The sequence below is a fragment of the Neopsephotus bourkii genome, unplaced genomic scaffold, assembly GCF_033783945.1.
Source record: "Neopsephotus bourkii isolate Nb327-2 ecotype Australia unplaced genomic scaffold, CSIRO-AGI_Nbou_v1 NB_1526, whole genome shotgun sequence".
In the NCBI taxonomy this organism is placed as follows: Eukaryota; Metazoa; Chordata; class Aves; order Psittaciformes; family Psittacidae; genus Neopsephotus; species Neopsephotus bourkii.
In genome coordinates this window covers 1,412,920-1,428,988 of record NW_026902002.1, presented here as the reverse complement: position 1 = coordinate 1,428,988, position 16,069 = coordinate 1,412,920, and the positions used below count along the sequence as shown (strand labels likewise).

General features: G+C 39.5%; 1 protein-coding gene across 4 annotated transcripts in view; it reads right to left on the bottom strand.

Moving 5' to 3' along the window:
* MYLK (myosin light chain kinase) overlaps window positions 1-16,069 on the bottom strand; it is a 224,104-nt gene that overhangs the window by 143,872 nt on the left and 64,163 nt on the right. For all 4 annotated transcript variants that reach the window (XM_061370054.1, XM_061370055.1, XM_061370056.1 and 1 more), the window contains one exon: window positions 13,267-13,424. In XM_061370054.1, the coding sequence (XP_061226038.1) occupies window positions 13,267-13,419 (153 nt within the window). In that variant the 5' untranslated portion in view covers window positions 13,420-13,424. The remainder of the gene's footprint in view (window positions 1-13,266; window positions 13,425-16,069) is intronic.

The following is a 16,069-nucleotide window of genomic DNA, read 5'->3' as shown; positions in this document are numbered from 1 at the left end:
GCTCACCTCTTCTTTCTAATGCTTTCTCTCAAAACTGAAATTGCTGTGATCTTGGTAAAAGCAACACACATGCACCCTCAAAAGTAGCTACATTTGTTTAGATTGTGGAAAAAGTGCTTATTCTGCATATGCTTTCAATAGAGCTCCACTTAGCTGTAGCTGCAGGCATTCCTATAGGAAGATCTGAACAAATCCAACATAATGTTTTCCATTAAACCCATAAGCAAGTAATAGTCTCTTGAGCAGAAAAAAATCTTTGTCTACACTTCTGTCCATTAGCATATCCAAACAGGCCAACGAACGAGCAGTTGCATCAAGGCATTGAGGAACTAATTCTGGCATTGTGTTTTTAGTGAGTGATGCTCTTAATCCAACAGCAACCACCTAGATTTTGGTGGTATTTGAACCCATTGCAAATATTAATTTTCCCTTCCAAAATTCAAAGCTATATATCTCCAATAAGGAGAGGTTCATGTCTAAGGTGCTGGATGAGAATTGAACTTGTGGAAGACAACAGTTCAGTTCTGAAACCAGACATATTTCTGTGCGATCTTGTACAAACCAATAAATCTCATTGTGTCTCACTACTCCACATGAATGTCGAGGGGTGTCACAATGGCTATTTCCTCTGTTGTTTTAGCTAGGAATGTTATTAGAGAAGGATCAACTCTTGTCCAGCCTGTGAATATGTTAAATACTACCAGCAAACATACACTAGGACTTCAGTTGAATTAGGCTGTTTAAGGGGCACCATGAAATAAGCAAAAAGCAATACCACTTACCATAGCTCTTCCATCTGTTTTTGCAAGATTTTATCATAATTTTTCTACTAGTGCCCTGGCTTTTAACATAACTTCATTTTGAAATGTATTTATTTGCCTCTCTGTAGAGATGAACTTCTGAGTTATTCTTTTATAAATAATTTATATAGGCAAAAGAATCAAGCTGACATATATTGAACTCTAGCTCCAGGGTGTTCACAGAACAGAAAAATTCTTTGATGAGTATGGAAATGTGACCTAAATGAGCTAGATTTCAGCTATGAGATACTAGACACTACCGTGTGTGTGGGTGCTTTTATAAAATAGTGTGAATTACACTAATATGTCAAGCTTTGCAAAAACAATGTAAGTAATACATGCACCATAACTATAGGCTTGCTTATTTATTATGAGGCACATGGAAAGAATGGCAATCTCTCAAGCCACACAGCTACAATTCGATTCTACTGTGCAGCTAGAGGAAAATTACCATTCTGATTCAACATGACTCAAGTACAGGGATGGATGAAATAAGCTCCATAGTCTGTCGCCAAAGGCGAATTAACCATGAACAGAATTATCTCATTTGTCAGTCTCTGCTTCTGCATTTTCTTTGGGGTACATGATCAGATTGCTGTCGTATTTAAATGAAGAGTTCTTGTGTACATGACACATTGGCATACTATATGACTTTTAATAAGTATTTTAGTAAGATCACCTGTTGCATTTATAAAAAAAACCAGTATATTCCATAGACTAACATTTACTTTAGTATTTTGAAAAGGTGCAGAAAAGCAAGGAAAATTTAGAAAGGAAATAATTTCTTTCTCTTTTTTACCTCATTCTGCATATGAAATACAAAGGTATGTAAGCAACAAGAACATGCAAAATTGACTCAGGATTTGTACCAGTTTTAGCCACGGTATTTTCTGAAGACAAGAATTGCTTTGTTCTGGCTGGTTGCAGGTTACAGCAATGCACTGATTTTTTAATGTAACATTTCCATTTGGATGGAAACATGTAACGTTTCCATCCAAAATATGAAGGTTTTAATTCTCTCATGCAGGATGGTGCATATTCCTAAAACTAATCTGAAGAAGAAAGCCATCAGAGCTTAATTTATCTTCAGAATCTCACTACAAAATATTTTAATGTGGGAAGATTAGTCCAGATGTTAGGTTACTAACTTGTGAGTCAACAAACAGGATTTGTTTCTCAACCAATAGCCTGATTGTTAAGTTTCCTAGAAGAATAAATTCAACATATTTAGGTAGGGAATTCAAGGCCTTTATACTGGACTAGTTATATCAGGAGCGACCAGTTAGTGGGTGCCTTGATTTTCTGGCTCCTGCTAGTGCAGAGGGCTTTGAGACAGAAATAGGAGTAGCAGTGTCTCCCTCATCAAGCACTACCTCAACACACCAATGTCTCTCCTCTTCCAAAGGTTATTTCCCCCACATAAGAGAGGTGTATTCACATGTGATGCTGAACTACAAACTTGGGTGACTTGGCTTTAAAATCACGACAAAGGCAGATTTATTCCCAAATACTAAACTGAACTCTGTCAGCTTAGGCACAGAAATACATACTGTTTCAGGCACCCGCTAGTGATTCAGTAACCACAAGTAACTTAGTGATAATGTCTTATAGACTGAGCATTAAAAGATGAACTTACGGAAGAACAATCTGCCCTTGCCTGCTTTTGCTCCTGGCTGTACCTTCTGGTTGGATCTATAACCTGGTTTATTGCATGCCATGTCTGCAACCATCAATAGACCCTGTTAGAACACATAGCACTGCCTGCTGTGTTAAGAGCTCATGGGACTGCAGCCCACTGGTGATGGCACAACCCATGCATGGCTCACACCCAGCTCCTGGCTTGCCTTCCATTGAGGAGCAGCCAGCCCTTGCTGCTCCCCATCAGACAGACTGGTTTCTCTCCTTTGTGAGTGGGTTGAATTGTATATGATTCACAGCAATGTTATTTTCTGTTCAGCATGCATGTATATGCTAGGGAGTCCAGATGTTACATATGCAAAAAAAAATATGTTGCCTGGTTTTGCCCAGTAGGTTTCCGAACTTCATAACATATCCATGATTGAACAGAATCAAGTAACATGTCAAAAGCAGAAATTTTTAGCTTTGGACTTTAGGTGCTACGGTGAGTGTGGACTGAGTAAAACCTCAATGAGTAATGATGTATTTTGATTATAAACCTTCTCTGCATGTGGCTTTCTGAATGCATCATGCTCGCTGTCTGCTAATGAGTACTTTCTTTTCCTACAAGAGAAAAGCAGAATTATACCAAAAAGTATGATTTGGTGTCATTTAGTGTAATTTAGGTCAAACACTCAAGGTTATATAAACAGTCAAATGCATACTTCACTATCTTACATGCTTTCATACTTACATCTGGCACTGAACCCCTCCCTAACCTTTGTGATTTCATCAGCTAGATGAAGGCACAGTGCTGAAGTAAAGTTTAAGCCTTGTTTATGATGGAAAAAGGCAATTATATTATTACCAGTTACCTAAATGCATGTCTGATGTCTAAGTATTCTATCCTACCTTTTGATTCAGCTAGAAAAAGGAAATTTGAATTTTTTTTCAGTTAGGGACATACTTCTGAAAATAAAACCAATCCACAACTCAAACCAATAAATAACAAATAGATTCTTCCCCTTTTCATCCCTCTCACACCACTATAGACTATTGCAGCACAAGGAAAAGAAAGTTAATTTCACACACGGTTGCAGTTACTAGGTCTTCTTTAACTTCTAAACCTGTTACGACTGTGAAGGGAGCCAAAAGCACAATTTCCCAAAAAAGCAAATTTAGAACATCATAATGATAAATTGGAGTCATGTTTCATGTAGTAATAGGAACATTTGTTTAAATAATAAATAATGCTACACATTGAGTTTTATTGCCAGTTGAACTGACCACAACAAAGACTTACGCACTGGCCCAGAGAGCAAAGGAGATTAGCCTGGAAAGGATGATGATATTTTTCAAATTAAAAGCAGAACTGAAGAATCTAATAAGACTTTGTTGAAATTTGAGAGATTCATTATTAACCATCATGGGACAAAACCAAACAAACAAAAAACCAAACAAAAAAAACTGAATTAGACTGACCACTTCAATCCTGAGTTACACAACTCAACAATAGCTGGTTTTCTCTTGGGAAATAGCTAGATTTTCTTTTATTCCTTTTCCAGACATTTTTATCTTATCATCCCTAAATGGTGGACTTTATGATTAGTCATGGAATTTATTCTATTATTACTTTAGTGAAAGACTGACTCTCCTTTACACCACAATGTATTTTATATCTCCTTTTCTTCTGCAAATTTGTCAACACATAATGTAAGAATTTTTTTTCTCTGTTTTCTATAAGGACTATAGAAAAATAACGAGCCCAGAACTACTTATGAGATAAATTTTCTTTGAAATCAACCCCTATGGACAAATCCTTAAACAAACACACTTGACTCCTTTAGCTAACACAAAGCCACGCTTTATAGTGATAAATCACAGCAACGGATGATTACAAACAGATAACTACAGTAAACTTTTCAGAGTCAACAGTTTCTTGGCTTCCCTAACTCAACCTAGGAGCAGGTAGATGCAATTAAATCATACAATTTTATGGTCAGGTTCCTCATGTGATTTTAATTGTTTCCATCTCAAAATCCAAAATAACTGGAAACATGCTGAAGAAAAAGTAAAGTAAAAAATAAAAATGGTGACCAAAATCAGCACAAAGTCATGGCCTGGCTCCAGCTACAACAATGCTGGTTTGGGTATATACTATACACACAATAATACAAGATAGTCTTTAGCTCAGTATGTACGTTAGCTGAAGTGTTCTAAAAACTGTCTATCATTATTACCACCATTACCATATTACCACCATTATCACCCATCTGAGAAAGTTGGGACTGTTCAGCTTGGAGAAGAGAAGGCTGCATGGAGACCTCATAGCAGCCTTCCAGTATCTGAAGGGGGCATAGAGGGATGCTGGGGATGGACTCTTCATTAGGGACTGTAGTGGTAGGACAAGGGGTAATGGCTTCAAACTTAAACAGGGGAAGTTTAGATTAGATATAAGGAGGAAATTAGCTCCTGTTTGGGTGGTGAGGCACTGGAATAGGTTGCCCAAGGACGTTGTGAATGCTCCATCCCTTGCAGTGTTCGAGGCCAGGTTGGACGAGGCCTTGGGTGATATGGTTTAGAGCAAGGTGTCCCTGCCCATAGCAGGGGGTTTGAAACTTGATGATCTTAAGGTCCTTCCCAACCCTAACTTTTCTATGATTCTATGATTATTAAAAAAAAAAAGGTTTGAGGTTTTCATTTTATTGCAGTAGTTAGCATGAAACCTATTCTATAGGGAGCCAGTCTTTCTGCCATTGTACAGAGGAGCAGAGAACTCCTGTCCCCAACTGGCTATAGATAAGCCATTAAGATAGGAAAGGAGATAGAAAGCAAACATAATATTAAATGTGACAGTAGCAAATAGCGCATTTCTTCCACAGTTTGGGGGTAGGTGGGTTACTGAAAACAGGCTCAATTTTACAAAAAAAATCAACATTGTTAAATGGGAACTGGGAATAGAGATACTGTATGTCCAGTCTTCCCCAGTCATGGCCTCTTTCCTGCTTAGAAATTTTGTCTGGGTGGAATTTAAGGATATTTAGCCTTGTCTAGATTTCTGAGTGTCTGGCAGATTGGAGCAACTCTGCAAAAGGTCGGACTGAACTTTGCTGCCAAACATTCAAAAATATTGGCTGTTGCCTCCACGGATGCACAGATCAGTTGCATGTGACAGTGTTCTAAGTCCAGCAGTTTTGAGAATCATTACACACACTGCACACAGGCTACACAAGGAACACTTAAATATGTCTACCTGGAAAGTCACAAGTACACCTATGATGGGCATAGGTGAAAGAGACAGATACAAAGTGAATGTATGAATTAAAAATACCCAGACAGGAGCTCACAGACCACTACTCCTGTCTAAAACCTACAAATTTCTTGAGCATCTACTTGCACCCTGGCTGTTTTTCCTAAAAGACATATCATATGCAAGACAGGGTAAATGGGTGTCAACACACTGTAGCAGTTAATGAAGGGAAGTGTCTTTGAATAATTCTGGGTGTAGATGACACTGTGTGGGGAAGCAATTTTGACCGAATCCCACCTTAGTCACTTCCCAGCAGAGCAGCCACTCCCATGTTGCCCTTGTCTAAAACTGAATCTCTTTTGAGCCACTGTAGCAGCAAACATCTCATACCAGTAACAAAGGATTTTGTCCCATGTCATCATCCTCTGTCATTATATGAGCTTCTCTTATTTCATATCCTGCCATTTTAAACCTAGACATACAATACAGTTAAGGCATACTTGGGGCATGCCTGCTGACTAAGGCTTGGAAGTGGCTGCTTCAAGTCCAAACCAAAGGGAAGATAACAAGGATGTTGCTATGCAAAGCTGGTGCAGCAGCCACACTAAGACAAATTGGTTAGATCTCAGTTTTTTTCATTAATAGGTAGTTGAAAGGATTTACAAATGCTGTAGGAGTGTTTCCCTCCAATGCTTCTTTTAATACTTCCCTATCTCTTAACATATTACATAAATGGGTCTCCCCCGTTTCAGAACAGATGGCAGAATCACCATCAATCTTCCCATTGCCTCTTGTTTCTCATTGCCTGATCTCAGTTTATTTTCTCAGGCACAATGTTTCAAACGGTACCTGTGCAACCAGCAGCAGAAAAGTGGCCATGAAGTTGGCAAACGAATGCACATCGTTGGACTTAACTGATTTGAACACATACAGATATGGTATTACAATAACAAGATGGTAGAAAGACAACCAGAAAGCACATTAAAAAGGGGCAGGATTTGACATTGACCTAGCTTGCCTTAAAATTTACCATCCATATCCCTTACCTAGAGGGAGATGGAAAGTGAAGAGCAGAACAGTAACTACGTAATAGGCAGCAGACTGAACTAAGTACCCCAACATCTACTGAAACTATGAACTACATGCCAGTACCTGAACTCTATCTCCCTGGGATTAGAATACCAGGCTAGATTTAATAGTTTGATATGTTGGTTCTGGCAATGGACCATATATGATGGTTCACATGAAGCAGAAAAACAACCCATACTGCACTGTTGCCAACTGTGCAAAAGCCTTATCCAAGGAGAAAAATTCTTTCCTGACCCTTAGGCAATCAGTCTGTGGTCTGTAATATGAAATTTGGCTGTTCCTTTCAAACAGAGCTATAGCACAAGTATTCTTTAGGTTCATAAAATTAATGACTGTCAATACTACTCTTAAAAATTATGTATGTGCTGCCAAAGCAAGCTGACTTAACTGATTGCCACAATAAAATGCAGAGGTTAATATCACTCTGGACAGGGAAGGGTTTGTTGGAAACTGGTAATTCTTTAACTTGACATTTTTTACTGCTTGACAATCAGTGACATTACAATAAAGAACCACAAGTGTTCATGTTATATTTTTGATGTAATGAATCTATTGTTATTTAAGTTCAACAAAATCATGTGTGGGCAGCTAATCACATAATTATCAGTTAAAAATGCTTGTTTGGGGCTTTTTTTTTTTATTTTTTATAAGCAACAACCCTGCTGAAGACTATTATATTGGTCTCAGAACCCAAAGCTTAAAACAGGGAGGGAAAGATCAAGAGAATGCAGTTCAATGGTTATAGAACAGTAAAATCTTTAATTTTTTGTTCTAAGCTTCACCATCAGTTTGCTGCAGAAATTTAACTAAACCTCTCCATGCCTTGAAGTACAGAAGTTAACATGGACTAGGGAAACCTGAGTGACAACACTGACATTCACTGACTCCTTATGTGGACAGTCACAGCACAGAGCTCTGACAGGGTCAGTCCATCCTGCTGCTCTATTCACCAGCACACACCACCAGCATCCTGGTATTATTTTTTTTCTGCCACAGAAAACTAATCTCCTTTCTAAAACTTCCTCAAACAGTCATGAAACCTTTTCAGTGCTTCTAAACACAAAAAGGAAACCAGAGGGTTAGCTTGCCATCCTAATACACACATGGCAATGATCACAAACCCAAGCAAAAGCTGAGCCTGGGCCTTAACAGTCGGATGGGGCAATTCAGGCTGAGCACAATACTAAGCTGTGGGTATAGGTAGCTGTGAAATGGAGTCAGGTCAACATCTAAAATGTTAAATTTAAATGTTAAAATTACTGCTAGGTTCTACAGTGGAGACCTGCCTTCCCCTTGAGACAGCTGAAGTAGAAACTCAGACCTGGATAAACTTGTCAAATTTCTAAATGCAAAGGAGGAGGTCTTCTCAAAAACAATGGAGTTTGAGACAAATACAGGCTTCAGTCTTAATTCACTGAGCCTGTAGTCTCTGAAAGACCAGTAAGCAGGATACTTAAAAACCAGATAGGCACAAAACCACTCAAAGTTGTTGAAATCTGTAGCCACCCTCTGCCCATCACAAGAAAAGAAAACTTGTACAGATTTGCAAATTCCGCTGAAAAATCAAGCTAGCAAAATTATTGGAAATGTTGAAAAGCTTTATTTCATTTGCTTGTATGGAAAATCATGTTATTTGCATTCGTACTTGCCTACCATAATGTTGTGAACTTCTAGGGCTGAGTTTTGGAGAGTTAGTGAGACTGAAAAAATTTACATTTTAAACTAGATGTATGGCTAATGATCTTGTACTTATTGGTCAGTATGCAATATGCTCCATGTTGTAATTAAAGTATACTGCAGTTTCAGAAAGTAAAATTTAGGAATAGCCAAAGTCTGAAAATATTTGATAGGATACTATTCTTGGCTTATGAATTGATCAAATGTTATCAGCAACAAAATACCACCTGCCTGATAACTTACAAATGCTTATTCAGGTGCTAGAGCTGAAAAGAATTTCCCTGTCCTCTCACGTGACACTTGCCACAGAAATCCCCATGATATTTGCTACAAAGAAAGATATCTCCTTGATTAGCATGTCATTCAGCATTATAACACCCAGTGATGTTCAGATGAGTTAGAAAGATGACGATATGAAAACACAATTTCATGTTGCAAAGCCCTGATAAATATTCCAGTGATTAATACAACAGAAAGAAATGGCTTAAAACGAAGCCTGGTAATATTTTGGCTTGCTCTTGTTTTCCAAGAGTATGTTAAAGGCTGTGATGGACAAGCTACAATGCCTTAGCACAAGGAAGCAGATTATTACCCTGAGCTGCTCACCTCACACTTGATGTGAAATTGAAGAACAGCTTATCAGTCAAGTCCTACAAGCTGGGAACTTGCAATGCAATTTCATAAAAATCTGGGATGGTTTCCTGAAGAATCACATCAGCAACTGGTTGCTGAACAACTCACACGTCCACTCAGGAGATGTTTGGGGAACGTGCAGGGAAGGTAACCTAGCCTTTGCCTTACTAAGTGGTTCCACCCCTCAGTCAGTGGTCCAGGCCAATGAGCTAACCTTTTATTCTGAGTTCACATTGGGAAACTGAATCTGCAGTCAGATATAGGTAAACTTGCTGAGATTTCAGTAAGAAAACCAGGGTGGCAGTAGGAGCAACAGAAAAAAATAAACTCACTCTTTTTAATGGCAACGCCAGTTCCTTTCTTTCTCTAATTTTTAATGTTTATGGGCTATTTCTCAATTTCTGCACTCTCCTGAATCTTGAACTGCTATTTCACACAAGTTATGTGCCACTGGAAAGAAAAGCCACAAGTTTGACTCTGGGGCCCTCTCTTCCTTGGTCGCTTAATGAGTGTACAGGATCATCAAAATATCAGCTTTATATCCTGTCTTAGTTTCTCAAAGTGCTTGTTCTTTCTGATAAGATAAATCCCACTGCAGAGGAACTCTTTGAAGAAAATCTCCTGTCTAGCCATTTTAAAAACTTTTTACTTTTCTTTAGCTCGAGTCTAGTTTAATATTTGTGCTATGTGATGAAGCAGAGTATCAGCAACAACCAATCATAACATCTGTAGCCTCTTTTCCAGGATAGAAAATCCCAAGTATGTTCAGCAGCTACTTCTATTACTAAGTCTTAATGTGTTTTTTTTTTCGTTAAGATTGTCCTTCTGAACAGATATATTATCCTTCTGGGCCTCTGGAACATTAAAGCAACACAAGAAGCGACATTGCACTAACCAGCTGAAGATAGACCCAGATGACATGAGCTGTGCAGGCTGCTGCAGCTTTAAGTGACGGTATCGTTGCAAATTGTAGTGTTGTGCTCCCCCCCACCCTGCCCACGCTGTTAGACTAAGAGCACAAACAAGATACTAATTTGAACCTACCAGTTATAAACAACAGAACCAAACACGATCTCACCCACCGTCTTACATTAGAGCAGATCATACCCTCAATTTTAATAGTTGGGATTGTAATTACTAACCTATTTTTTCCTGCATAAGACAATGAGAACATGATGTGCTCCATTACTCTCTATGTCCAATTATTTCAATGTAGCTTGTTCCCTCTCAAAAAAAACCCTTAAAATAATGGCAAGTTTTTATCTGGGCCTCCAGCTAGGATGAATTCCAGGAACTTTGAACCAATTCACAACAATGAAGACTGTCTGTTTATCTCTTCGGCTGTGTTACATGTTTCTTCACACCCCTGTTACCTGAGAGAGGTAAAACAAAACTCTTCCAGGGCAGCAAACTGGACTGAGCAAAACACAGGCAATGCTCCATGCATAGCAAGAGGCTGAAGTGCCAAAGCCAACGGCTGCAATTGCATCATCTTGGTTTGCCAAACCATTAAGGCAGGCTACTTGCTACAAAGTAATTGCATATCTCACATGTATTTCAGCATTGTGCTCTAATATTTGGCATTTGCAAAAGCACTTTGAGCATTAAAAGTTTAATTCAGATATATGACATGCGTGCAACTAGTATATTATCATCCCCATTTTAAGATGGAAAATTAAATACTTCAGCCATGCTCATATATCAGAACTAGGATTTAGATTTTCATCAAGTAGGTTCAATCCAGGACTTCAATCAAAGCTTTGCTCCTTCAATGAACTTCAGCCTGTCAGTTTATTTAGTATTGAATTTGCTTATTTTTTCCAAGCTACTAAAAAGACCACAAACCTCAGACTTTACCCTTGCAGCTTCCAAACCAACTATAAAAAGGGGATAGGTATCCCTGAAAAATTAAAACCAAATCTGAAAAAAATGCAAAGCACTGATGGCACTCTAGCTTGTTGGTCATTACAATTGCTTCCATTTGACTAATAATTGAAAGTCTGCAGAAGGCACTTAAAATGGGAAATACACCACTTGAGTTTTGAATTAGGAAACATGAGAAATGCAAAACCAAATCACAGCAACATCACATGCTTCAACTTTGATCTCGCTGTATTTTTACTGCCAGTTGCAGTGGTGTCTGGAGGAACCAGAGTTCCTTAGGACAATATTGTACATAGGTGTCACATGCCTCAAGCAGCAACACGCTGACATTTTCCGCTGTGTCTGAAAAAAAGCAGGGTGAAATAAAGAGATGGAGGGAAAGGATAAAAACAGTATGAGAGGGAATGCTCACTGCGCCTGGCCAGTGTCATACAGACAGAGGGTTTCAGGCTGGTGCCTTAAAATCACACTAGGCTGTGATTTGGTTGATAATGCTGGAGGGAAGGAATGCCATCCAGAGGGACCTAGACATGCTTGAGAGATGGGCCAATGCCAGCCCCATGAAGTTCAACCAAGCCAAGTGCAAGATCCTATACCTGGGTCAGGGCAATCCCAGGCACAGCTGGGATTCAGAGCAGCCCTGCAGAGAAGGACTTGGAGGTGTTGCTGGATGAGAAAATGAACATGAGCCAGCTTCAGTGTGCACTCATAGCCCAGAAAGCCAACTGTATCCTGGGCTGCATCAAAAGGATTGTGACCATCAGGTTGAAGGAGGTGATCCTGCCTCTTTATTCTGCTCTCGTGAGACCTCACTTGGAGTATTGTGTGCAGTTCTGGTGTCCTCAACATAAAAAGGACATAGAACTGTTGGAACAAGTCCAGAGGAGGGAGAGAAGGACGATCAGGGGACTGGAGCACCTCCCATATGAAGACAGGCTGAGAAAGTTGGGGTTGTTCAGCCTGGAGAAAAAAAAGGCTGCATGGTAATCTGACATCTGGTATCTGAAGGGTGCCTACAAGGATGCTGGAGAGGGACTCTTCATCAGGGACTGTAGCAATAGGACATGGAGTAATGGGATAAAACTTGAATAGAGGAAGTCCAGGTTATATATAAGGAAGAAGTTCTTTACTGTGAGGGTGGTGAGGCACTGGAACAGGTTGCCCAAGGAAGCTGTAAATGCTCCATCGCTGGCAGTGTTCAAGCCCAGGTTGGACAGAGTCTTGGGCGACATGGTCAAGTGCGAGACATCCCTGCCCATGGCAGGGGGGTTGGAACTAGATGATCTTAAGGTCCTTTCCAACCCTAACTATTCTACGATTCTATGATTTTAACTGCTATTTATGAAAAATGCCAACTTTTCTTCAAAAAAAGTCAAATCCAGGAACTACTTCCGAGTTTACACTTAAAAATTTATATACTCTAAAAATTGGTTGTCTGCCCAGTTCCTGGCCTGCTCTTGTGTAAACAAATAATATAAATATCAGATGCCCTCTACCAACCCCCTGTTTGAGTTTCAGAAGTTATGAATTTCCCAAATTCTTATAGCCCTTACTTTTGTTACAGTAAATTTGCAGCTTCCTGCCTCTGTCAAACAAGTCCCATCAGTTGAAAAGATTGGTGATATAACTGTCAGCATACAGCAAGAGCATTACATGGACAGAGAGAAGCTGAAGGGGCTCAGAAGGAAAACTGGCAACTCCAGGAAAAAGACTTGTGTCAAGGGTGGAGAAAGGAAGATAGCTAGAACAAGGAAGGGATCATACCATAATTGAAGCATGAAAGAAATATGGATGCCAGTAAACACAGTTCAATGTCTCAAGTATGATTGGAAGGGGAGAACCTGGAATCCACAATACACTATACTACATACCCTTTAAAACCCTTTGGGTTAACAAGTTTCCTTGAACAGATCAATCTTTCCTCTGAAAATTCTCTACAGATTCCTAGCTTGACTACAAGGATGAACATGCCATAGCTGGGTTAGATTTGTGTTACACAGGAAGATTCATGACCAGGTAGAACAGGTACTCTCTGATTAGAGATAGCTCTTGAAGCAGTTTTTCACTGATACTAAGCTCAGTGCCTGGCATACTCAACTAGGTTACACTTAGCACGTGCTCAGGTTTTGCAGCACTCTTCTCTCAGAAACAGACCTGTAATCCTCCTGCCTCCTCAGAAGGGTAATGATGGGTGTATTCTGCTTGAATAAAGGTCCTGTATCATAGAGGCAACTTCATTAACTTTGCAGCCTACTAGGCACCTTTAAGAGCGAGCAAAAATAAATGGAGAAGTGCTCCATCATCTGTGTTTCTTACCTTCCCCTCAAATCTTGCAGTGGCTCCCGGCTGCACTCGGATATTTCGAGGAGGAAGAGTAAATGCGGGTGCTTCAACAGGAACAGGGGGACTGAGTGTCAGAGAGGTTTTGGAGACTCTAGTAGATGTCACCAGTTTCACATCCCCCATCATGTGGACTGTAAAAGAGAAGGCAGTGGTAATATAGAAGTTATGAAGAATAGTTATGTACATTACAGTAACAGCTAAGAAACAGATCAGGAGCAGACTGTTCTATACGTTCACTATATTTGTACACATAATATGAGCCTTTGGCATAAGGTGACAAGTGCTATCTTCTGGGTGGAGAACTAAGACCAAGGGAGAATGTCTGGTGTGCCTGCAGTTGCCATCAGGGTCACAACCTTCAGCTGAACTCAGTTTGAACTTTCAAGTCCCAGACCAGAGCCTTAACCATAAAGGCATCCTTTACAATTGTATTGAAAGGTAATAACATATTTCAGGAGGATATTTTCACAATGTGACTTCGATTTTCCTGGCTTCAAATACACCAAAATCAGTAAGTCACAAAAGCAGAGCCAGCATTACACAAGTACTTATGAAATAAAGAGGCCTCTGTTTGCACTGGATTTAAGTTGCAAGCGGGAATGTGGAAAATCTGATTTTTCATGCCATGCTTTCGAGATCTTAAGAAATATCTGGATCTCTCACTCCAAAGCACTTCTAGTACATAACAAATACTTCTGCAGAAATTTCAAGTCTCTACTGCAAATCCTTTTACAGCACATAGACCTGTAAAATAGCACAGAGACCTAATTACGGATATCTCCCCTTCAGAGGTGATTCTTTCGCTACATGTTTTATGTTTCCCCAGGAAAACATTATTGTATTTTCAAAAAGCAAAATTTCAGGTTTTCCAGTGAAGAAAGTAGTAGCTGACCCTAACACTAATTCCTTAAATCATCTACAAACATTAGAAGACCCACTGTAAAATGTCTATTTAATAGACAAGTCTGACAAAGAAAAGAACCTAAGAAATGGCTTCACCCATCACTGGGTCATGTTGTACCAATGAAGAACACTGAGTTTTCAGTCTGAAACCTCTGCCATACACACCAAATCCATGATAGACTCTGTATTTATTCATCTGGTTAAAATAAATAATACTTGAGTAAACAGTGAAACTTCAATTTGCACAAGAAAAAAACTCAATTAAACTATGATTTAGAAGGCAAATCCTTCCAAGATATCAGTTACATTCTGGATGCACACAGCTATCGTCACTGCAAATAGCAACCATTTGCCTGAAAAAGTGAGAGAATCATTCTATCAATTAAGTGTTTGCTCATTAAGGAATTTCTGTCCTAATTCTTAAAGTGCTTCCTTGAATTTTTCTTTTTCACAGATCATCTTCACTTTTTGACATGCTCAACTAGCTGCTCAATCGTCAGTTTTATTTCTGTCCTGGGTTCAGCAGTAGCAGTCATTTTCTCCTTATTAGCTGGTGCAGCGCTGTGTTTTTGACTTTCAGCCTGGGAACAGTGCTGATAACATCAACGTTTTTAGTTGCTGCTCAATAATGTTTACTCTGACCAAGGACTTTCTGAGTCTCATGCTCTGCCAGGGAGGAGGGGAAGTTGGGAGGAAGCAAAGACACCTGACCCAAACTAGACAAAGAGGTATTCCATACCACAAGACATCATGTTCACTATATAAACTGGGGGCAGTCACCCGGAAGGGCTAGATCACAGCTTGGGTCAGGCTGGGTATCAGTCTGCAAGTGGTGAGCAGTTGTATTCTCTTCCCTTGTTATTTCCCTTATAATTATTATTATTGGTGGTGGCAGCAGTGGTTTGTGTTATACCTTAGTTACTGGACTGCTCTTATCTCAACCCATGGGAGTTACACTCTTTTGATTCTCTTCCCCACTCCTCTGGGAGCAGGGGGAGGGAGGTAGGGGGGAGTGAGCGAGCAGCTGTGTGGTTCTGGGTTGCTGGCTGGGCTTAAACCATGACAGCTCTTTTTGGCACCCAATGTGGGGCATGAAGGGTTGAGATAATGACAGATTTCCCACAAAATGTTCTCCTCTACTAAAGTACACGCTTCCATAGCCTATAAATGCCAAAATCTGCGATGTCTCTCTAGCTATGAAACTTTTAACTAACAAGTCAGTCTGCCAATACAAGCCAACAATAAATTCTTCAGACAAACAGTAGTGACAATAACATGCCAGGTATAAATACAGGTGCTAAGAAAATCATCTTTAGTCTGAAGACACTGCAATGCATTTGATTCTGTGAGAAGCCAGTGACAAAACCTGTCCTTCCACATACATCAGTATCAACTTTACAAAGAATGTACAAAACCAAAACAACATCAAAAAAAGTACATACCACCTAAATTTCGTTTTAAAAACGATACTGTAAGAGTAGTAAAATTATAAACAAAACAATCAACATCCAGAATCCAATTCAAATTTGATATTCACCGATGCAAATGGAACTCAGTTTTGGTCACTGCTTTTACAATGCCTGAAACAACAAGAGAAAATTAAATATAACTCTACAGATGCTCACAGGAATATTCTGTAGGGACAAAATCCTCAGGCATCTGTGCTTAGGGACAATGCACTGCTTCTCCACGGTGGCTTTAAGGAACATACTTGGCATAACAGCTGCTTACCCACAGAAATCTCCACACTGAGGACGCTACAAGACCACATTCACCAATTACATGAAACAAAGCCACCGGCACATCCCTAGAAGAGACACTGTTCAACATACACTCATCCTCCAAGAATCACTAGGCTCAGGTATATCTAGAG